At 49.2% G+C, this 23,533-nt stretch overlaps 1 protein-coding gene and 1 pseudogene across 2 annotated transcripts; both read right to left on the bottom strand.

The window, feature by feature from the left end:
- Nucleotides 1-12,655: 12,655 nt before the first annotated feature.
- LOC123394266 (intraflagellar transport protein 172 homolog) lies at nucleotides 12,656-15,729 on the bottom strand. 2 transcript variants are annotated; one of them, XM_045088019.1, is made up of 5 exons: nucleotides 15,479-15,729; nucleotides 15,115-15,295; nucleotides 14,782-14,891; nucleotides 14,541-14,670; nucleotides 12,656-13,205 (listed from the first exon to the last, which is right to left on the bottom strand). In XM_045088019.1, coding segments are annotated over exons 1-5 (453 nt in total). In that variant the 5' UTR covers nucleotides 15,481-15,729; the 3' UTR covers nucleotides 12,656-13,175. The 2 variants fall into 2 exon arrangements, with proteins under 2 accessions (XP_044943954.1, XP_044943955.1); XM_045088020.1 differs by lacking the exon at nucleotides 12,656-13,205 and adding an exon at nucleotides 14,305-14,430.
- A 1,429-nt stretch (nucleotides 15,730-17,158) lies between these two features.
- On the bottom strand, nucleotides 17,159-23,324 carry LOC123394267 (annotated as a pseudogene).
- Between the last annotated feature and the right edge of the window lie 209 nt (nucleotides 23,325-23,533).

Genomic DNA, 23,533 nt, shown 5'->3' with positions numbered 1-23,533 from the left:
ACAACCCTATTGAGAGAAGACAGCAGAAGCCCTGTTTAGGAGTGGTCGTAGTTCCTCAGCGAACTCACTGTAGTCCCTCTGAAAGATTGGACGGAGTCCCTCTTAGAGGAATAGAGACGGTCATTCTGAGCAGAGCAAACAGAAGCAATTTGAAAGGGGCCAGTACAGTTCATGTGGGAAAACCTATCTCCGTGTGTTGGCGGTGAGAGGACAAGCCCTACTGAGGGAAGAAAGCACCTGTCCTCAGAGACGAGTGGTCGCAGTTCCTCAGATAGAACTCACTGTAGTCTGTCTGAAAGAAATGGACGCAGTCAATCTGAGAGGAACAGAGACAGTCATTCTGAGCAGAGCCACAGAACCAATTTGAAAGGGGCCAGTACAGTTCATGTGGGAAAACCTATCTCTGTGTGTTGGAGGTGAGAGGACACAGCCCTACTGAGGGAAGACAGCACAGTCCCTATGAGAGGAGTGGTCGCAGTTCCTCAGATAGAACTCATGTAGTCCCTCTGAAAGAAATGGACACAGTCCCACTGAGAGGAACAGAGATAGTCATTCTGAGCAGAACCAACAGAACCAGTCTGAAAGGGGCATGTACAGTGGTGTGGGAAAAACCATCTCACTCCCTAGGAAGTGAGAAGATACAGCCATATTGAGAGAAGACAGCACAGTCCCTCTGAGAAGAGTGGTCGCAGTTCCTCAGATATAACTCACTGTATTCCCTCTGAAGGAAATGGACGCCGTCCCACTGAGAGGAACAGAGATAGTCATTCTGAGCATAGACAATAGAACCAATATGAAAGGGGCCAGTACAGTTCATGTGGGAAATCTTATCTCCAGTGCTTGGAGGTGTGAGGACAAGCCGTACTTAGGGAAGACATCACAGATCCTCTGAGAGGAGTGGTCTCAGTTCCTCAGAGAGAACTCACTGTTGTCCCTCTGAAAGAAATGGACGCAGTCTCTCTGAAAGAAACAGAAACAGTCATTCTGAGCAGAAACAAAACAACAGAACCAGTCTGAAAGGGACCAGTACAGTTGGTGTGAGAGGACACAACCCTATAGAGAAGACAGCAGAGGGCCTCTGAGAGGAGTGGTCGTAGTTCCTCAGAGAGAACTCACTGTAGTCCCTCTGAAAGATTGGACGGAGTCCCTCTGAGAGGAACAGAGACAGTCATTCTGAGCAGAGCCAACAGAACCAATTTGAAACGGGCCAGTACAGTTCATGTGGGAAAGCCTATCTCTGTGTGTTGGAGGTGAAAGGACACAGCCCTACTGAGGGAAGACAGCACAGGTCCTCTGAGAGGAGTTGGTGCAATTCCTCAGATAGAACTCACTGTAAAACCCTCTGAAAAAAATGGACGCAGTCCCACTGAGAGGAACAGAGATAGTTATTCTGAGCAGAACCAACAGAACCAGTCTGAAAGGGGCCAGTACAGTTGGTGTTGGAAAACCCACCTCAGTCGCTTGGAAGTGAGAGGACACAGCCCTATTGAGAGAAGACTGCACAGGCCCTTTGACAGGATTGGTCCCAGTTCCTCAGATAGAACTCACTGTAGTGCGTCTGAAAGACATGGAAGCAGTCCCACTGAGAGGAACAGAGACAGTCATTCTGAGCAGAGCCTACAGAACCAATTTGAAAGGAGCCAGTACAGTTCATGTGGGAAAACCTATCTCCGTTTCTTGGAGGTGTGAGGACACAGCCCTACTGAGGGAAGACAGCACAGGTCCACTGAGAGGAGTGGTCGCAGTTCCTCAGATAGAACTCACTGTAGTCCCTCTGAAAGAAATGGACGCAGTCCCTCTGAGAGGAACAGAGACAGTCATTCTGAGCAGAACGAACAGAACCAGTCTGAAAGGGGCCAGTATAGTTGGTGTGGGTAAACCCATCTCAGTCCCTTGGAAGTGAGAGGACACAGCCCTATTGAGAGAAGACAGCACAGGCTCTCTGAGAGGAGAGGTTGCAGTTCCTCAGAGAGAAATCATTGTAGTCCCTCTGAAAGAAAGGGATGCGGTCCGACTGAGAGGAACAGACACAGTCATTCTGAACAGAGCCAACAGAACCAATTTGATGGGGCCAGTACACTTCATGTAGGAAAACTTCTCTCCTTTGTTTGGACGTGTGAGGACAAGCCCTAATTTGGGGAGACAGCACAGGTCCTCTGAGAGGAGTGGTCGCAGTTCCTCAGAAAGAACTCACTGTACTCCCTCTGAAAGAAATGGACGCAGTACCTCTGAGAGAAACAGAGACAGTCATCTGAGCAGAACCAACAGAACCAGTCTGAAAGGGGAGTACGGTTGGTGTGAGAGGACACAGCCCTATTGAGAGAAGACAGTACAGGCCCTCTGAGAGGAGTGGTCGCAGTTCCTCAGAGAGAACTCACTGCAGTCCCTCTGAACGATAGGACGCAGTCCCTCTGAGAGGAACAGAGACAGTCATTCTGAGCAGGGCCAACAGAGAACCAATTTGAAAGGGGCCAGTACAGTTTATGTGGGAAAAAACGTATCTCCGTGTCTTGGAGGTGAGAGGACACGGCCCTACTGAGGGAAGGACAGCACAGGTCCTCTGAGAGGAGTGGTCGCAGTTCCTCAGAAAGAACTCACTGTAGTCCGTCTGAAAGAAATGGACGCAGTCCCTCTGAGAGGAACAGAGACAGTCATTCTGAGCAGAGCCAACAGAACCAATTTGAAAGGGGCCAGTACAGTTAATGTGGGAAAACCTATCTCTGTGTGTTGGAGGTGAGAGGACACAGCCCTACTGAGGGAAGACAGCACAGTACCTCGGCGAGGAGTGGTCGCAGTTCCTCAGATAGAACTCATGTAGTCTCTCTGAAAGGAATGGACACAGTCCCACTGAGAGGAACAGATATAGTCATTCTGAGCAGAACCAACAGAACCAGTCTGAAAGGAGCATGTACAGTGGTGTGAGAAAAAACCATCTCAGTCCCTAGGAATGAGAAGATACCGCATATTAAGAGAAGACAGCACAGTCCCTCTGAGAGGAGCGGTCGCAGTTCCTCAGAGAGAACTCACTGTAGTTCCTCTGAAGGAAATGGACGTCGTCCCACTGAGAGGAACAGAGATAGTCATTCTGAGCATAGACAATAGACCCAATATGAAAGGGGCCAGTACAGTTCATGTGGGTAATCCTATCTCTGGTGCTTGGAGATGTGAGGACAAGCCGTACTTAGGGAAGACAGCACAGGTCCTCTGAGAGGAGTGGTCGCAGTTCCTCAGAGAGAACTCACTGTAGTCCCTCTGAAAGAAATGGACGCAGTCTCTCTGAAGGAAACAGAGACAGTCATTCTGAGCAGAAACAACAGAACCAGTCTGAAAGGGACCAGTACAGTTGGTGTGAGAGGATACAACCCTATTGAGAGAAGACAGCAGAAGCCCTGTTTAGGAGTGGTCGTAGTTCCTCAGCGAACTCACTGTAGTCCCTCTGAAAGATTGGACGGAGTCCCTCTTAGAGGAATAGAGACGGTCATTCTGAGCAGAGCAAACAGAAGCAATTTGAAAGGGGCCAGTACAGTTCATGTGGGAAAACCTATCTCCGTGTGTTGGCGGTGAGAGGACAAGCCCTACTGAGGGAAGACAGCACCTGTCCTCAGAGACGAGTGGTCGCAGTTCCTCAGATAGAACTCACTGTAGTCTGTCTGAAAGAAATCAAAGCAGTCCCTTTGAGAGGAACAGACACAGTCATTCTGAGCAGAGCCAACAGAACCAATTTGAAAGGGGCCAGTACAGTTCATGTGGGAAAACCTATCTCCGTTTCTTGGAGGTGAGAGGACACAGCCCTACTGAGGGAAGACAGCACAGGTCCTCTGAGAGGAGTGGTCGCAGTTCCTCAGATAGAACTCACTGTAGTCCCACTGAAAGAAATGGACGCAGTCCCTCTGAAAGAAACAGAGACAGTCATTCTGAGCAAAACCAACAGAACCAGTCGGAAAGGGGCCAGTACAGTTGGTGTGAGAGGACACAGCCGTATTGAGGGAAGACAGTACAGGCCCTCTGAGAGGAGCGGTCGCAGTTCCTCAGAGAGAACTCACTGTAGTCCCTCTGAACGATTGGACGCAGTCCCTCTGAGATGAACCGAGACAGTCATTCTGAGCAGAGCCATCAGAACCAATTTGAAAGGGGCCAGTACAGTTCATGTGGGAAAACCTATCTCTGTGTGTTGGAGGTGAGAGGACACAGCCCTACTGAGGGAAGACAGCACAGTCCCTATGAGAGGAGTGGTCGCAGTTCCTCAGATAGAACTCATGTAGTCCCTCTGAAAGAAATGGACACAGTCCCACTGAGAGGAAGAGAGATAGTCATTCTGAGCAGAACCAACAGAACCAGTCTGAAAGGGGCATGTACAGTGGTGTGGGAAACACCATCTCACTCCCTAGGAAGTGAGAAGATACCGCCATATTGAGTGAAGACAGCACAGTCCCTCTGAGAGGAGTGGTCGCAGTTCCTCAGATATAACTCACTGTATTCCCTCTGAAGGAAATGGACGCCGTCCCACTGAGAGGAACAGAGATAGTCATTCTGAGCATAGACAATAGAACCTATATGAAAGGGGGCCAGTACAGTTCATGTGGGAAATCTTATCTCCAGTGCTTGGAGGTGTGAGGACAAGCCGTACTTAGGGAAGACATCACAGATCCTCTGAGAGGAGTGGTCTCAGTTCCTCAGAGAGAACTCACTGTTGTCCCTCTGAAAGAAATGGACGCAGTCTCTCTGAAAGAAACAGAAACAGTCATTCTGAGCAGAAACAACAGAACCAGTCTGAAAGGGACCAGTACAGTTGGTGTGAGAGGACACAACCCTATAGAGAAGACAGCAGAGGGCCTCTGAGAGGAGTGGTCGTAGTTCCTCAGAGAGAACTCACTGTAGTCCCTCTGAAAGATTGGACGGAGTCCCTCTGAGAGGAACAGAGACAGTCATTCTGAGCAGAGCCAACAGAACCAATTTGAAACGGGCCAGTACAGTTCATGTGGGAAAGCCTATCTCTGTGTGTTGGAGGTGAAAGGACACAGCCCTACTGAGGGAAGACAGCACAGGTCCTCTGAGAGGAGTTGGTGCAATTCCTCAGATAGAACTCACTGTAAAACCCTCTGAAAAAAATGGACGCAGTCCCACTGAGAGGAACAGAGATAGTTATTCTGAGCAGAACCAACAGAACCAGTCTGAAAGGGGCCAGTACAGTTGGTGTTGGAAAACCCACCTCAGTCGCTTGGAAGTGAGAGGACACAGCCCTATTGAGAGAAGACTGCACAGGCCCTTTGACAGGATTGGTCCCAGTTCCTCAGAAAGAACTCACTGTAGTGCGTCTGAAAGACATGGAAGCAGTCCCACTGAGAGGAACAGAGACAGTCATTCTGAGCAGAGCCTACAGAACCAATTTGAAAGGAGCCAGTACAGTTCATGTGGGAAAACCTATCTCCGTTTCTTGGAGGTGTGAGGACACAGCCCAACTGAGGGAAGACAGCACAGGTCAACTGAGAGGAGTGGTCGCAGTTCCTCAGATAGAACTAACTGTACTCCCTCTGAATGAAATGGACGCAGTCCCTCTGAGAGGAACAGAGACAGTCATTCTGAGCAGAACGAACAGAACCAGTCTGAAAGGGGCCAGTATAGTTGGTGTGGGTAAACCCATCTCAGTCCCTTGGAAGTGAGAGGACACAGCCCTATTGAGAGAAGACAGCACAGGCTCTCTGAGAGGAGTGGTTGCAGTTCCTCAGAGAGAAATCATTGTACTCCCTCTGAAAGAAATGGATGCGGTCCGACTGAGAGGAACAGACACAGTCATTCTGAACAGAGCCAACAGAACCAATTGGATGGGGCCCGTACACTTCATGTAGGAAAACTTCTCTCCTTTGTTTGGACGTGTGAGGACAAGCCCTAATTTGGGGAGACAGCAGAGGTCCTCTGAGAGGAGTGGTCGCAGTTCCTCAGAAAGAACTCACTGTACTCCCTCTGAAAGAAATGGACGCAGTACCTCTGAGAGAAACAGAGACAGTCGTCTGAGCAGAACCAACAGAACCAGTCTGAAAGGGGAGTACAGTTGGTGTGAGAGGACACAGCCCTATTGAGATGAGACAGTACAGGCCCTCTGAGAGAAGTGGTCGCAGTTCCTCAGAGAGAACTCACTGCAGTCCCTCTGAACGATAGGACGCAGTCCCTCTGAGAGGAACAGAGACAGTCATTCTGAGCAGAGCCAACAGAACCAATTTGAAAGGGGCCAGTACAGTTTATGTGGGAAAACGTATCTCCGTGTGTTGGAGGTGAGAGGACACAGCCCTACTGAGGGAAGACAGCACAGTACCTCTGCGAGGAGTGGTCGCAGTTCCTCAGATAGAACTCACTGTAGTCCCTCTGAAAGAAATGGACGCAGTCCCTCTGAAAGAAACAGAGACAGTCATTCTGAGCAAAACCAACAGAACCAGTCGGAAAGGGGCCAGTACAGTTGGTGTGAGAGGACACAGCCGTATTGAGGGAAGACAGTACAGGCCCTCTGAGAGGAGTGGTCGCAGTTCCTCAGAGAGAACTCACTGTAGTCCCTCTGAACGATTGGACACAGTCCCTCTGAGAGAAACAGAGACAGTCATTCTGAGCAGAGCCAACAGAACCAATTTGAAAGGGGCCAGTACAGTTCATTTGGGAAATCTTATCTCCGGTATTTGGAGGTGTGAGGACAAGCCCTACTTAGGGAATACAGAACAGGTCCTCTGTGAGGAGTGGTCACAGTTCCTCAGAGAGAACTCACTGTAGTCCCTCTGAAAGAAATGGACGCAGTCCCTCTGAAAGAAACGGAGACAGTCATTCTGAGCAGAACCAACAGAACCAGTCTGAAAGGGACCAGTACTGTTGGTGTGAGAGGACACAACCCTATTGAGAGAAGACAGCAGAGGCCCTCTGAGAGGAGTGGTCGCAGTTCCTCAGAGAGAACTCACTGTAGTTCCTCTGAAGGAAATGGACGTCGTCCCACTGAGAGGAACAGAGATAGTCATTCTGAGCATAGACAATAGACCCAATATGAAAGGGGCCAGTACAGTTCATGTGGGAAATCTTAACTCCGGTGCTTGGAGGTGTGAGGACAAGTCGTACTTAGGGAAGACAGCACAGGTCCTCTGAGAGGAGTGGTCGCAGTTCCTCAGAGAGAACTCACTGTAGTCCCTCTGAAAGAAATGGATGCAGTCTCTCTGAAGGAAACAGAGACAGTCATTCTGAGCAGAAACAACAGAACCAGTCTTAAAGGGACCAGTACAGTTGGTGTGAGAGGACACAACCCTATTGAGAGAAGACAGCAGAAGCCCTCTGAGAGGAGTGGTCGTAGTTCCTCAGAGAGAACTCTCTGTAGTCCCTCTGAAAGATTGGTCGCAGTCCCTCTGAGAGGAACAGAGACAGTCATTCTGAGCAGATCCAACCGAACCAATTTGAAAGGGGGCAGTACAGTTCATGTGGGAAAACTTATCTCCGTGTCTTAGAGGTGAAAGGACACAGCCCTACTGAGGGAAGACAGCACAGGTCCTCTGAGAGGAGTGGTCGCAGTTTCACAGATAGAACTCACTGTAGTCTGTCTGAAAGAAATCAAAGCAGTCCCTTTGAGAGGAACAGACAGAGTCATTCTGAGCAGAGCCAACAGAACCAATTTGAAAGGGGCCAGTACAGTTCATGTGGGAAAACCTATCTCCGTTTCTTGGAGGTGAGAGGACACAGCCCTACTGAGGGAAGACAGCACAGGTCCTCTGAGAGGAGTGGTCGCAGTTCCTCAGATAGAACTCACTGTAGTCCCTCTGAAAAAAATGGACGCAGTCCCTCTGAAAGAAACAGAGACAGTCATTCTGAGCAAAACCAACAGAACCAGTCGGAAAGGGGCCAGTACAGTTGGTGTGAGAGGACACAGCCGTATTGAGGGAAGACAGTACAGGCCCTCTGAGAGGAGCGGTCGCAGTTCCTCAGAGAGAACTCACTGTAGTCCCTCTGAATGATTGGACGCAGTCCCTCTGAAAGGAACAGAGACAGTCATTCTGAGCAGAGCCAACAGAACCAATTTGAAAGGGGCCAGTACAGTTTATGTGGGAAAACATATCTCCGTGTATTGGAGGTGAGAGGACACGGCCCTACTGAGGGAAGACAGCACAGGTCTTCTAAGAGGAGTGGTCGCAGTTCCTCAGAAAGAACTCACTGTAGTCCGTCTGAAAGAAATGGACGCAGTCAATCTGAGAGGAACAGAGACAGTCATTCTGAGCAGAGCCAACAGAACCAATTTGAAAGGGGCCAGTACAGTTCATGTGGGAAAACCTATCTCTGTGTGTTGGAGGTGAGAGGACACAGCCCTACTGAGGGAAGACAGCACAGTCCCTATGAGAGGAGTGGTCGCAGTTCCTCAGATAGAACTCATGTAGTCCCTCTGAAAGAAATGGACACAGTCCCACTGAGAGGAACAGAGATAGTCATTCTGAGCAGAACCAACAGAACCAGTCTGAAAGGGGCATGTACAGTGGTGTGGGAAAAACCATCTCACTCCCTAGGAAGTGAGAAGATACCGCCATATTGAGAGAAGACAGCACAGTCCCTCTGAGAGGAGTGGTCGCAGTTCCTCAGATATAACTCACTGTATTCCCTCTGAAGGAAATGGACGCCGTCCCACTGAGAGGAACAGAGATAGTCATTCTGAGCATAGACAATAGAACCAATATGAAAGGGGCCAGTACAGTTCATGTGGGAAATCTTATCTCCAGTGCTTGGAGGTGTGAGGACAAGCCGTACTTAGGGAAGACATCACAGATCCTCTGAGAGGAGTGGTCTCAGTTCCTCAGAGAGAACTCACTGTTGTCCCTCTGAAAGAAATGGACGCAGTCTCTCTGAAAGAAACAGAAACAGTCATTCTGAGCAGAAACAACAGAACCAGTCTGAAAGGGACCAGTACAGTTGGTGTGAGAGGACACAACCCTATAGAGAAGACAGCAGAGGCCCTCTGAGAGGAGTGGTCGTAGTTCCTCAGAGAGAACTCACTGTAGTCCCTCTGAAAGATTGGACGGAGTCCCTCTGATAGGAACAGAGACATTCATTCTGAGCAGAGCCAACAGAACCAATTTGAAACGGGCCAGTACAGTTCATGTGGGAAAGCCTATCTCTGTGTGTTGGAGGTGAAAGGACACAGCCCTACTGAGGGAAGACAGCACAGGTCCTCTGAGAGGAGTTGGTGCAATTCCTCAGATAGAACTCACTGTAAAACCCTCTGAAAAAAATGGACGCAGTCCCACTGAGAGGAACAGAGATAGTTATTCTGAGCAGAACCAACAGAACCAGTCTGAAAGGGGCCAGTACAGTTGGTGTTGGAAAACCCACCTCAGTCGCTAGGAAGTGCGAGGACACAGCCCTATTGAGAGAAGACTGCACAGGCCCTTTGACAGGATTGGTCCCAGTTCCTCAGATAGAACTCACTGTAGTGCGTCTGAAAGACATGGAAGCAGTCCCACTGAGAGGAACAGAGACAGTCATTCTGAGCAGAGCCTACAGAACCAATTTGAAAGGAGCCAGTACAGTACATGTGGGAAAACCTATCTCCGTTTCTTGGAGGTGTGAGGACAGAGCCCTACTGAGGGAAGACAGCACAGGTCCACTGAGAGGAGTGGTCGCAGTTCCTCAAATAGAACTCACTGTAGTCCCTCTGAAAGAAATGGACGCAGTCCCTCTGAGAGGAACAGAGACAGTCATTCTGAGCAGAACGAACAGAACCAGTCTGAAAGGGGCCAGTATAGTTGGTGTGGGTAAAACCCATCTCAGTCCCTTGGAAGTGAGAGGACACAGCCCTATTGAGAGAAGACAGCACAGGCTCTCTGAGAGGAGTGGTTGCAGTTCCTCAGAGAGAAAAATCATTGTAGTCCCTCTGAAAGAAAGGGATGCGGTCCGACTGAGAGGAACAGACACAGTCATTCTGAACAGAGCCAACAGAACCAATTTGATGGGGCCAGTACACTTCATGTAGGAAAACTTCTCTCCTTTGTTTGGACGTGTGAGGACAAGCCCTAATTTGGGGAGACAGCACAGGTCCTCTGAGAGGAGTGGTCGCAGTTCCTCAGAAAGAACTCACTGTACTCCCTCTGAAAGAAATGGACGCAGTACCTCTGAGAGAAACAGAGACAGTCATCTGAGCAGAACCAACAGAACCAGTCTGAAAGGGGAGTACGGTTGGTGTGAGAGGACACAGCCCTATTGAGAGAAGACAGTACAGGCCCTCTGAGAGGAGTGGTCGCAGTTCCTCAGAGAGAACTCACTGCAGTCCCTCTGAACGATAGGACGCAGTCCCTCTGAGAGGAACAGAGACAGTCATTCTGAGCAGAGCCAACAGAACCAATTTGAAAGGGGCCAGTACAGTTTATGTGGGAAAACGTATCTCCGTGTCCTGGAGGTGAGAGGACACGGCCCTAGTGAGGGAAGACAGCACAGGTCCTCTGAGAGGAGTGGTCGCAGTTCCTCAGAAGGAACTCACTGTAGTCCGTCTGAAGAAATGGACGCAGTCCCTCTGAGAGGAACAGAGACAGTCATTCTGAGCAGAGCCAACAAAACCAATTTGAAAGGGGCCAGTACAGTTCATGTGGGAAAACCTATCTCTGTGTGTTGGAGGTGAGAGGACACAGCCCTAGTGAGGGAAGACAGCACAGTACCTCTGCGAGGAGTGGTCGCAGTTCCTCAGATAGAACTCATGTAGTCTCTCTGAAAGAAATGGACACAGTCCCACTGAGAGGAACAGAGATAGTCATTGTGAGCAGAACCAACAGAACCAGTCTGAAAGGGGCATGTACAGTGGTGTGAGAAAAACCATCTCAGTCCCTAGGAAGTGAGAAGATACTGCCATATTGAGAGAAGACAGCACAGTCCCTCTGAGAGGAGTGGTCGCAGTTGCTCAGAGAGAACTCACTGTAGTTCCTCTGAAGGAAATGGACGTCGTCCCACTGAGAGGAACAGAGATAGTCATTCTGAACATAGACAATAGACCCAATATGAAAGGGGCCAGTACAGTTCATGTGGGAAATCTTAACTCCGGTGCTTGTAGGTGTGAGGACAAGCCGTACTTAGGGAAGACAGCACAAGTCCTCTGAGAGGAGTGGTCGCAGTTCCTCAGAGAGAACTCACTGTAGTCCCTCTGAAAGAAATGGACGCAGTCTCTCTGAAGGAAACAGAAACAGTCATTCTGAGCAGAAACAACAGAACCAGTCTGAAAGGGACCAGTACAGTTGGTGTGAGAGGACACAACCCTATTGAGAGAAGACAGCAGAAGCCCTCTGAGAGGAGTGGTCGTAGTTCCTCAGCGAACTCACTGTAGTCCCTCTGAAAGATTGGATGGAGTCCCTCTTAGAGGAACAGAGATGGTCATTCTGAGCAGAGCTAACAGAAACAATTTGAAAGGGGCCAGTACAGTTCATGTGGGAAAACCTATCTCCGTGTTTTGGCGGTGAGAGGACACAGCCCTACTGAGGGAAGACAGCACCTGTCCTCAGAGACGAGTGGTCGCAGTTCCTCAGATAGAACTCACTGTAGTCTGTCTGAAAGAAAACAAAGCAGTCCCTTTGAGAGGAACAGACACAGTCATTCTGAGCAGAGCCAACAGAACCAATTTGAAAGGGGCCAGTACAGTTCATGTGGGAAAACCTATCTCCGTTTCTTGGAGGTGAGAGGACACAGCCCTACTGAGGGAAGACAGCACAGGTCCTCTGAGAGGAGTGGTCGCAGTTCCTCAGATAGAACTCACTGTAGTCCCCCTGAAAGAAATGGACGCAGTCCCTCTGAAAGAAACAGAGACAGTCATTCCGAGCAAAACCAACAGAACCAGTCGGAAAGGGGCCAGTACAGTGGTGTGAGAGGACACAGCCGTATTGAGGGAAGACAGTACAGGCCCTCTGAGAGGAGTGGTCGCAGTTCCTCAGATAGAACTCACTGTAGTCCGTTGAAAGAAATCGAAGCAGTCCCTTTGAGAGGAACAGACACAGTCATTCTGAGCAGAGCCAACAGAAACCAATTTGAAAGGGGCCCGTACAGTTCATGTGGGAAAACCTATCTCCGTTTCTTGGAGGTGAGAGGACACAGCCCTACTGAGGGAAGACAGCACAGGTCCTCTGAGAGGAGTGGTCGCAGTTCCTCAGATAGAACTCACTGTAGTCCCTCTGAACGAAATGAAAGAATTCCCTCTGAGAGGAACAGAGACAGTCATTCTGAGCAGAGCCAACAGAAACCAATTTGAAAGGGGCCAGTACAGTTCATGTGGGAAAACTTATCTCCGTTTCTTGAGGTGAAGAGGACAGAGCCCTACTGAGGAGAGACAGCACAGGGCTTCTGAGACGAGTGGTCGCAGTTCCTCAGATAGAACTCATGGTAGTCTGCCTGAAAGAAATGGACACAGTCCCTCTGAGAGGAACAGACACAGTCATTCTGAGCAGAGCCAACAGAACCAATTTGAAAGGGGCCCAGTACAGTTCATGTGGGAAAAACTTATCTCCGTGTCTTGGAGGTGAGAAGACTCATCCCTACTGAGGGAAGACAGCACAGGCCCTCTGAGAGGAGTGGTTGCAGTTCCTCAGAGACAAATCATTGTAGTCCCTCTGAAAGAAGTGGATGCGGTCCCTCTGAGAGGAACAGATACAGTCATTCTGAGCAGAGCCAACAGAACCAATTTAAAAGGGGCCAGTACAGTTCATGTGGGAAAATCCATCTCCATGTCTTGGAGGTGAGAGGACATAGCCCTATTGAAAGAAGACAGCACAGACCCTCTGAGAAGATTGGTCGCAGTTTCTCAGAGAGAACTCACTGTAGTCCCTCTGTGAGGAACAGAGACAGTCATTCTGAGCAGAACCAACAGAACCAGTCTGAAAGGGGCCAGTACAGTTGGTGTGGGAAAACCCATCTCTCTGCGAGAACCCATCACAGTCCCGCTAAGGAGAGACTCCAACACAGCTGCCCCAGGGAGTGGCTCAGACACAATCTGTCTGAAAATTGCAAGGGCTCCTCAAACACGTCTCCTAGGGACCACACACAAAATACTCCAAAACAGGCCAAGTTTAGAGGCCTGCAGCTAACAGATGAGAAGAGATTCGTCCCCATTATTCACTGACTGGATCAAGCCTTCACCGACCTGCCCCTTTGGTGGCTTCTTTCCTGCTTGGCCACTGCCTTTGATACCAGCACCCTCAGCACTCAGAGCTTCTATGCCGCTCTACCTGGCGGAAGGGAGGTGGGAATGGGTCTGTAATTTCTCTAAGTAAATAAAGGGGCGATAATTGATCTCCACCTAGAAAGCCCACTCGTCTTGCTGGAGGGGGGAACGGAGGGTGAAGGGATATTGGGTGTCGCGCAAAGGGATGGAACAGGAGGAAGGGGCCCTGAAGCCATGTTTGGGGCTCTAAACCCCACCTACAGCTTCCCTTGGCGGGGTCTCAGAGGAAGGAGTTGTGTCACGTGACTCACTCCAGCCACAGCCCCCTAGGAAGCTGCCAGGCAGATGCAGACCTTGAGATCTAGGATCTGCAGCTCTGAATCCACATCCCCCTCAAACTCCTAATACCGTATTTCTCTGAATCAAAGATGCATCATTTACTTTGTTTTAGATAGCACGAGTGGGGTGGGGCAGAGGGAGAAGAAGAGCGAATCTAAGGCAGATCCGCACCTAGTACAGAGCCCAATGCAGAACTTGATCTCACAATCCTAGTTCATGTGCTGAGCCGAAAATTAATAAGAGTCAGATGCTTTACCCACCAAGTCACCCAGGTACCCCAGATACATCATTTAAAACTTCACATGCAGGGGCGCCTGAATGGCTCAGCGAATTAACCCTCTGCCTTCAGCTTGGGTCATGATCTCAGGGTCCTGGGATGGAGCCCTGCATCAGGCTCTCTGCTCAGCAGGGAGCCTGCTTCACCCTCTCTCTCTGCCTGCCTCTCTGCCTACTTGTGATCTCTCTCTCTGTGTCAAATAAATAAATAAAAATTTAAAAAAATATATAAAACTTGATATGCAACCCAATTTCTAAGATAATAAAATGTGATTATATATATGTTTAGGAATTGATGAAACCTACTGACTTGGCTTAACCGGCTAGATTCTTCTCTTTAGGAGCTTTCATGTAGAGGAGGAGACTCTGCTTTCTTCCTGGCTTCCTTCTGGCCCCAGCTCCGGCCTCTGGATTTGCCCTTCCAGCTCTGGTCCCAGGTCTGCCCCCCTCCCTCACAGAGCCTCCCTCCCTCTCAGTCGGGACCTCACCCGCCTCTGAACTCCACTTCAAATCACATCCTTTATCTTCACCGAGGGGTACTCAATTAGCTGAGCCACAGTGGTGTCCAACTTCCCCCAATTTCAGTCTGTTAGGCGTTCTGCCTCAGATCCCCTTTTATAGTTTTCATAGTTCTGGCTCTAGCATCTAGCAAGCACTCAGCAGGTACCTGTCGCCTGAGCGAAAATGAGAGGCCCAGGAGGAAAAAGCAATGTCTGAGGAGGAATGCTGGCTGTGAGGGTGGTCCGGGAAGTGGGCGGCCAGGGAAGGGTGGAGCCCGCCTCACCTTCATCCAGCACTTTTCCACCAGGCTGCTGCTGCCTGAGCCCCGCACCTTGAGGTAGCAGTCGACGGCACGGCTATACTCTCCAGCCTGCTCCCACTGGCGAGCTTGGTCCACGAGCCCCTCCATGCCCCTGAGATGAGAGTACACGTGACCAGGACAAGCTGGGCAGCGTGGCCTATGCCGTGCACCTTGTGACCCAAGCTCCAGCCCTGCCCACACTTGCTGCTTCCTGGCGTCATACCTGGCCCCTTTCTTGGTAGCCTCCCGCTCATACTCTTCCCTCAGAACCTCCAGCTGACCCCGCACATAGTCCTTGTAGATCCACAGAGCGTCGCTCCATAATCCAGCCTCCTGCTCAGATTTCCAGGTATCAGGAAGGCAGAGGCCGGCATGACACCTTCCCACTGCCACACAGGTGCTCTATACTATGGGCCACGGATCCCTAGGGTCCTTGCACCTCTCTTCTCCTCCTTGTCTCCTTCCCCCTCTCCAGTGCTAACTCTCTGGATCTTTCCCAGTAGTATTGGTTAGTGTAGTGCTCTGTGGGTTCTTACATTACATTCTCTTGCCCTACCTCATAATAATTGATGGGCAGGCCCGGTCTCTGGGCCCGAAGCAGCAGCCCTTCTGCTTTCTGAATGTCCTTCTCCTCCAAGGCCCCCCAGGCCTGCCCCACAAGCGCCTCGGCGACAGTGTCAGGATCGTGGGCCTCGGCCACTTGCTGAGCTGCTTCCCAGGCCTGGTTATGGACGAACCTGCTCCCAGAAGAGGACACGGGAGGCTCAGCACAGGACTGAGGCCTCAATAGTGGGAGACAGACAGCCATATCAGAGGGGGGTAGAAGATTTATTGGTACTAGGTTCAGGTGAAGGTGGCCATGCCAGGTCCTGGGGCTGCGGTGGGGGAGGACGGGTGTAAGGAATTGACGGGTAACTCACATGAGGGCTGCTTCCTTGGGCGTACCAGCCCTGATGAATTCAGCTTTGGCCTCTTCAAATTTACCCTGTAGGGACAGAAGGGCAGCCGCACACGATCAGAAGCAGATTGCCATCATGGCAGCCGGGAGACAGGAGGAGGTCCAGGTTAAAAGCAAGGGAGGAGGAGCAGGTACATAGCATATGGGAGATGCATCTCAGGGGTTTTGTGCTTGAGGGCCAGCCGGGAGAGTTCAAAAGCAAATTCAAATGAGCTGAAATGGAAGGTGTAGGTAAGGTCTGCCTACTCAGTACTTTCATTTTATAAGAGGCGGAGCAGGGCAAGAGAAAACAAATAGGGTAGAGACGGGGCCAGGGGAGGGAAAGAACAGACTGAGAAGACAACCCATGTGAAGTGACACAGAAGCACACAGACACGTAAAGGAGGACGGGGTCAGGGGACACTTGGAAAAGCCTGTGCTTCCTGCGACCAGTGGGCATAAAGGAATGGGATGGGCGTGAGGCAGGGGACCGCAGTGAGCCTCCCAGCACTACTCTGCCTCGGGAGCAAGGGCGCCGGGTTCTCCACCACTTCCTCCTGAGCCACATTTATACTAGCAGAAAAACTGTCTCTCTAAAACATTGACTACCCTCAGCCATCTGACTCCATGCAGGATTATTACTGGTCTTTGTAACATTTGCTTAAGAAAAGCTCTTTTTGCATTTAACAGAAGCCCACTTCTGTTACTCAGAAGTCAATTACTGGCTTAGTGCACCTTCACTTTAAAAGCTCTTCTCTCTGGGGCACCTGCCTGGCTCAGTCTGTAGAATGAGGGACCCTTGATCTGAGGTTGAGTTCAAGCCCCACACTGGCTATAGTAATTGCTTAAAAAGGTCTTTTTGAAAAAGAAGGAAAAACGCGGATCACTTTCCATCTTCTTAGAACAGCTAAACACTGTTCTGAGGCCCCGGGGAACAGGGGCAGAGCTACTGATTCATTCCTTGCCTCTCCATCACGTTCTTCCAAGGATTTCTTCACTTCCTGCCTCCATTTTCAGAAACACTTCTCAGCTATACAGCCGTTTTCCTTGTCTATGTAGAAGCTCTGTCTCGAAAGGGTCCAGGGGAGAGAAGCCGTGGGGCCTCATCAGTTGTCGGCGGCGTGGTCCACGGCAGCTGCCTGGAGTCCGAGCTTAGTGAGCAGTCTCACTGAGGATGCTCCTCCCAGGCTCTTTGCCCACAGATAGGCCACGTGCTTGTGGGCATCAGCTCCTCTGTGAGCCTTGGGAACCTGTGAAGCAAAGCCATTTGGCAATCCTCCCATGCAGGGCCACAGGGCTGCTCCCTTCCCCTCTCTGACCGGACTGCAGCGTTGACAAAGGTCAGGTCTTTCTACTAGAACAGGGATATGGCTCAGTTTTTGGGGTCTGTTAGCCTTAGCCTGCTCAGGGTCCAAGGATGGACTTCAGGTAGTCCACAGACCCCTCCTACCGCATGTGAAATTTTGCCTGTCGGTATGGGTGTTTTTTCAAAGAGACCCACGACCAGTTCAGAATGCGTCACTTGAGAGTGGGGAAGAGGGACGGGCGTGTCCCCAGAGTGACCTGGACTCCTTACCCGGTAGGCCTCCTCCCAAAGCCCATTGGACCGGTCCATGTTCACTGTTGCCTTCCACTCCTGAGCCTCGAGGTAGTGATACTCGGCCTCCTCCTGCAGTCGGCCTTCAGCCTCCAGCTCCTGGCGAAAGGAGGGTCAGGATGGGGCGAGGGGGACGTGGGGCCTGTTCGGGGAAGAGATGGCCGAGACCGGAGAAGGGCTCACCTTGCCCAGGCGTAGGTGTGTGTCACTGAGGAGATCTGGGTGGTGCTTCCCTACCAGGCGGATCATATCATCATCCAGCTTGTGCTCCCTCTCCCTCTGGCGTTCCCCTGATCCTGTGCGGACACTCTGTCAAATAAGTGAACAAAATTTTAAAAAAGAGAAAAAGAATGAAGGAACCAATGAATAATAAATGGAAGGAAAAAAGGACAGAGGAAGAGAAAACAGAAAAGTGGGCTCAGGAACTAAGAAATTACCTTGCAATGTCATACACGGTGAGTTCAGAGGCCCTAAAGCAATGTCATGCACCTGCATAATTCTAAACTCTCCAGTTAACAACATACAGGTAATAAAGCTTTTTCTGTTTTGTTTTAGAGAGGGATGGAGACACGGGTGGGGCAGAGGGAGAGGGAAAGAGAGAATCTTCAACAGACTCCATGCCCAGCGTGGAGCCCCTCGGGGTGCTTGATCTCACAAGCCTGAGATCATGGCGTGAGCTGAAATCAAGAGTCTGACACTTAAGACTGAGCTATCCAGGCGCCCCAGGTAGTAAAGTTTTAAACCAGGAAGATGGAAGTGGCGATCTCTGTACCCCTTCAATTTGGTGTTTAAATCTTTTCTTACAATAAACGGGAAGGGCTATAGCAGGAAAGTTGCCAAAGAGTTGCCTGATACACTCTGTTCTCCAGAACAGCTCTGCCAGGGGTTCAATTTGGCACTGTGGCAGTGTCCAGAAGGAGATTTTGGTGCAGCAGGCTATCAGCTGCTTACCTGGCTAGGTCCCACACATGTCAACTCAAACTCATTCTTGTAAATGCTTCTCCGGAGGCAGCAGTCAAACTGTTTCACTCCACCAGAGTGTGCCCTAGAAGGGAAAGCGACAACATAAAAGGTAACAGGCATCAGAAGGATATCTGGAGACACCCTTGAAACCCAAGTTCTAGAATCTAGGAAAGAGTTAGCAGTAAAAGGGCTGGCAGTTTGGGGAAGTACCAGATGGAAAGAGGTGGCACTCACAGGACGCCAGGATAGTGATGGGAGGAAAGGGAGAAATCAGCCCTGCCTACAGAATTCTTTGTCTCTTTTGGCTTCCCATAAAGTGTGAATTTCTCTTTCCTGCCGTTAATGTCCTATTTTTAGGTTGAAGTCAAAAGGGAAGAAGAGAGTCTCTAGTTTCAGGGAGAGTGCTTTAGGCTAAGGCCGGGGATTTTTCCTAGGTTGGAGAAAGTCACCCAGGCAGAAAGGGATTACTAGTAAAACGCACCGCACAGAGTCATGAGCCATCCCGTTTCCAGGCCAAGGCAGTGACGGTATATACGTTGGCAATCTCCTTGCGCTTTGCCTCTTCCCAGATGCTTCTTCGAGGGCTCCAGTTGAGTACCCGAGGTCTGAAATTAAGGAGGTGGATTTCAGAAGAGATGGAGACTGAGCAAAAGGGTGGAAATGGGTGCGTAACAGAAGGCAATGAGTCTCGCTGTAGTAGAGAAGAGAGGAAGTGAGAGAGAACACACACATGCTAGGGAATCTCATAGGAGAGGACACAAAGGTTCAAAGGAAGGAAGGTGGGAAAATCAAGCCAAAAGTAAAATGGGGTGAGAGCGATAGGAGTGGGGAAAAAAACAAAAGGAGATCATGGCTGGTGAGAAAAATGAGCTGTTAGCAAGGGAGAAAGAAGGAAAAAAGAAACAGAAAACAGAAGGAAGAGACCCAGATGACATCGAAGGGGATAAAAGGACAGGACTAATAAAGCTGATGTGAGGGGACCGGGGCCCTTTATTTATTTTATTTATTTAATTCACCCTTCCATCATCCATCCCTTCCTTCCTTCTTTCCTTCACCAAACACTTAAGCATACATTATGTACTGGATGCTAATTTAGCCACCGGAGATTTCAAAAAAAAAAAAAAAAAAAAAAACAAAAGCGAATAGGCCCTCTTCTCATGGGCATTTCAGTTTAGCCAGTTAACTATAAACACAAAAGTGTAATATCATGCGACAAACACTGAGCCAGTGGTCTGAAAAGAGGTAACGGTAATACAAAGAGAGTGGAGATGAATTCCACTGTGGAGTCCCAGGCAGAGGCACAGAGACACAAAATCCTGGTGTATTGTGGAACTGCCAGAGTCCCAACAGATGGTGGGAGCAGGAAAAGGGAAGTGAGTGAATTAAAACCTGAGGATCTCTTCAAACCTATACTTGCTTTCCAACCATTCTCCCACTCTGGTTGAAAATAAGTGGGCTAGAGCAAGTGTACACAGGGAAAGTAGGCAGAAGATGCATATGGAAAGGGACCCACCTGTCATAACTTCCCAACACAACAGACTGGCCCCCAGGGCTTGCAGCAGCGGTGGTGAACTCCCGCTCCTGAGGGTCACGGCTGTAATCAAAAGTTTGTAGCACGTGGCCTTCCTTTCCATAGGCTACAATTCTGCGATCACAGCCTGCAGCCACGATGCTGTTGGTTGCCCAAGCCAAGGCATAGGGCGGGCATGGGTGGATAACCGACTTCCCCTAAGACAGAAGTAAAGGGTTCCAATCGCTCTGACTCTGACAGCCTCAGCCAGAGGTTCTTCCTTTCTAGGAAAAATTTATACCCTGTATAAATCTTCCAACATTTTCCCACCCAAGCACATCCTAATCTAGACAACTTCACAAACTGTCGTTAGGTTTTATACTCTTACACACGTATGTATGACATACACACACACGTCTGACATTGTCCGCAAGAGGAAACCTCAAAAGGCTTGTATGTTGAGTTCTTTAGTAAACACCTATAAGGCCCCCAAAGGGACATATCCTACATTATCTAACACTGGGTAGGTCCACATGGAGCATACAACTCTTTCTTTACAGAAGAAATAAATTTAATTATTACATGAGTAATTCTTTTTTTTTAAACTCTTTTGGCTTCCAATAAAGTACGAATTTCTCTTTCCTGCCTTTAATGTCATATTTTTAGGTTGGAGTCAAAAGGGAAGAAGAGATTCTCTAGTTTCAGGAGGAGAGTGCTGTAGGCTAAGGCCAGAATTTTCCTAGTTTGCAGAAAGCCATCCAGGCAGAAAGGGGTTACTTTCTTTCTTTTTCTTTCTTTTTAAAATTTTAGTCATTTAAGGCATCTCTACACCTAATGTGGTACTCAAACTCACAACCCTGAGATCAAGAGTCACATGATCCACCAACTGAGCCAGCCAGGAACCCCTCTATGAGTAATTCTTAAGGAAAGTTCTTCAAACAATAGAGAATTACATCAAGTAAAACATAAACATTCCTTGTATCCCCCACCTTTTCCCTTTCCTCTCTTGAGAATGACTTTTTTAAATGATTTATACATATAAATACACTTTTTACATAGATAATAATTTTCACTTTCCCTTACTCTCAGAATCCTATCCCCTCGATTCCTCATTGCCCACAAATATTAAGCTGTGGCCTCCCGAATAAAAATCTTCTCTGTGAATGCATCTAAATGTGCCCCCGCCAACCACCTCAATCTTAATGTTCAACCTCCCCTAGGAGGGATCTTGGATTTCTTTACCCCCATCTCACAGCATCCTTTCGTCATACCCGTGACTCTCCAGAGCCTTCATCTTCGAAGAAATACCTAACAATGGTGCCATCTGCATGACCAGAGAGAATTCCTTTCCCAGAGGAACTAAACAAGTGAGTGAATTAAAAGGAAGAGGGAGAAGAAGAGGAAGAGATTACTCTGTCTCCCCAAGAAATCCTGCTTCTGTGTCAAACATTACCCTACCTGGGCTCCCTGCTACCAGTCCACCCCATCTTCCATATTATAGTCTCCAATGAGACTACAGACCCCATGAACAGGTTGACACACAGAGTACTCTCTTCACCTTCATGTCAGCTGGTTTGGTGGAGAATTTATCTCTCCGCTCCCCGTGTTCATCATATAGCACCACCACTCGGTACACTGTGCAGACCGCCAACTTGGCATTGTTCTGGGACCAAGCCATGCAAGTCACCTTTGCAGCTCCATCCTGCAGAGGCAGAGGGGGCAAAAATAAGCGCAGCTGTTCGTCTAGAGTGACAAAAGAATTTTGGTTCCTTTAGCTCTACTGTGACTTTGATCAATTCTCCACATCATAGTCCTTAAAACAAAAGATGCACCCTGGTCTCCACAGCTATAAACCTCTGGCCCAGGAGAACAAGGTGCTTTAGAAACCCATAATGCAAATACACTTCGAGGTGACTCACAGAATGAAGTGGACCGATGGGCCCTTGCAATGGCCTTGCTCCCTCATAGCTCAAATGAAATAAATTCATTACTCTGACTCACCAAGAAATCACACTTCTATGTCAAAGATTACCCTACCTGGGCTCCCTGCTACCAGTCCTCCCCATCTTCCATATTATAGTCTCCCAGTCCCGACTTCCCCATCGCTTCTTCCTATGTCTCTCAGCTTGGGATACTGCTCTTCCTTACTCACTTTGTTGTCAGTGATACCATGTAAGAATCTGTCCCATAGATGGTAGATGATTTATTAGTTTTAGTGTTTTCTAAAGAAACCTGAAAATGGGAAAATGGATACAAGGTTCCTTTCAATCCCACCCAGATCCTAAGGAAAGAAAAAGAAATAACAAAAAAAACGGTCCTTCCATTTTCTCCCCCAATATATAACTTGACCCTAAGGGAGACATTTAACTGTATTTCTCTCTCCAGAACCGTTATCCCCACCCACAGCCTCTCCTGTGTTTCTCTTCCCCCCTTTACCTTCCCTTCAGCCAGTCCAAAAACACAATGATGTGCCGCTCTGCTGGCCACTGCAGACAGGTGACAGCACTCTGCAAGGAGGAAATCATGAAAAGGATAACCCTGTCCATGTCGCCCAGCGCACTTATAACAAACTGAACCCCTGCCACTTGCCATCGCCCCAGTCGCCTAAGCGGAGAAGAGGACACAGCCAGGCTCACGGGGGAAAGCAAGGAGGAGGGGCAGCCACGCAGCACCATCCTCCATCCTCTCAGCTGGAAAGGTCAGATGGACACGTGAAAAATGCAACTTCCGGTTACATTTACAGGTAGCTATATTGATATATGTTTGCTCATCCAAATCTCCACGAGACAGGTCTGAACTTTACCGTCTGGATGAATTTCTTACAGATGACTTTCTTGTCACCCCTGCCAAATAAAAGGAGGGAAAACACATTTAAAAACACTTTCATAAAGAAAGTGCCACATGTGATGCTGGGGGAAGGGAAGAAAAGACCTGATACGTTCCCTGCTCCCCCTAATGTTGCCTACCCTGCCATAAGAGCCTTGAAAGGAGGCATAAAATGGAGCCCGAGCAGTTTTAGAACAGGAACAAAGATGCTGTGTCACCAAGGGCTCCCATCACAGGTCCTCATGCTGACCTTAGGCTGATTCCCCCAGGGATGGGATCTCACAACACGAGGCAGGCACAGATAGGGAATCAGCAACAGACTCGGGAAGGCCTTTGCTCTCCACGTCCCAGCTTGGACCATCACCTTCTCTTCTCCCCTTTCCCCAGTGAGACATTTCTTCCTGCCTTCCCCTTCTTTTTCTTTTTCAGGTCACCCCCACCTCCCAGTCTCTATCCTCACCAATCTTCGCCTATCTTGTACACATAGATGATGCTGTCGGTCTGTCCTATGGCAATTTTAGTGGAATCGGGAGAAAAAGCCATGCCCTTCACCATATAGCTCTTCCTGCCATACTACGAGTTAAAAATGGAAAAGAAAAACAAAAGTCATGAGCACACATGGTAGAGAAAAGGGAAGAAAAGGTGTTTGTGTGACTGTATTGAGCGTGAGGGATTTATCCTGAGAAAAGATGGGGCAGGCCATTTCCTAGGCAGATGGCTGGGGAAGTTAGTTAGGAAGTTTTCCAGATTCCTAAGACCCCATGAACAGGTTGACACACAGAGTACTCTCTTCACCTTCAAGGTAGCTGGTTTGGTGGGGAATTTGTCTCTCCGCTCCCCATGTCATCATATAGCAACACCACTGGGTCCATTGTGCAGACCGCAAACTTGGCATTGTTCTGGGACCAAGCCATGCAGGTCACCTTTGCAGCTCCATCCTGCAGAGGCAGAGGCGGCAAAAATAAGCCCAGCTGTTCGTCCTGAGTGACAAATAATTTTGGGTCCATTAGCTCTACTGTGACTTTGGTCAATTCTCCACATCATAGTCCTTAAAACAGAAGATGCATCCTGGTCTCCAAGGCTATAAAACTCTGGCCCAGGAGAACAAGGTGCTTTAGAAACCCATAATGCAAATACACTTG

Source organism: Mustela putorius, unplaced genomic scaffold (genome assembly GCF_011764305.1).
Source record: "Mustela putorius furo isolate JIRA1106 unplaced genomic scaffold, ASM1176430v1.1 tig00002118_pilon_pilon_pilon, whole genome shotgun sequence".
NCBI lineage: Eukaryota > Metazoa > Chordata > Mammalia > Carnivora > Mustelidae > Mustela > Mustela putorius.
This window is presented reverse-complemented; position numbering and strand designations above follow the sequence as displayed.

Excerpts from the sequence above, each read along its gene's own strand:
- LOC123394266 (XM_045088019.1), bottom strand. Across the intron at positions 14,892-15,114 it reads TGCCCATCAATTATTATGAG|GAGGCTGGATTATGGAGCGA; the intron begins GTAGGGCAAGAG and ends AAATCTGAGCAG. Across the intron at positions 14,671-14,781 it reads GCTACCAAGAAAGGGGCCAG|GGGCATGGAGGGGCTCGTGG; the intron begins GTATGACGCCAG and ends CTCTCATCTCAG.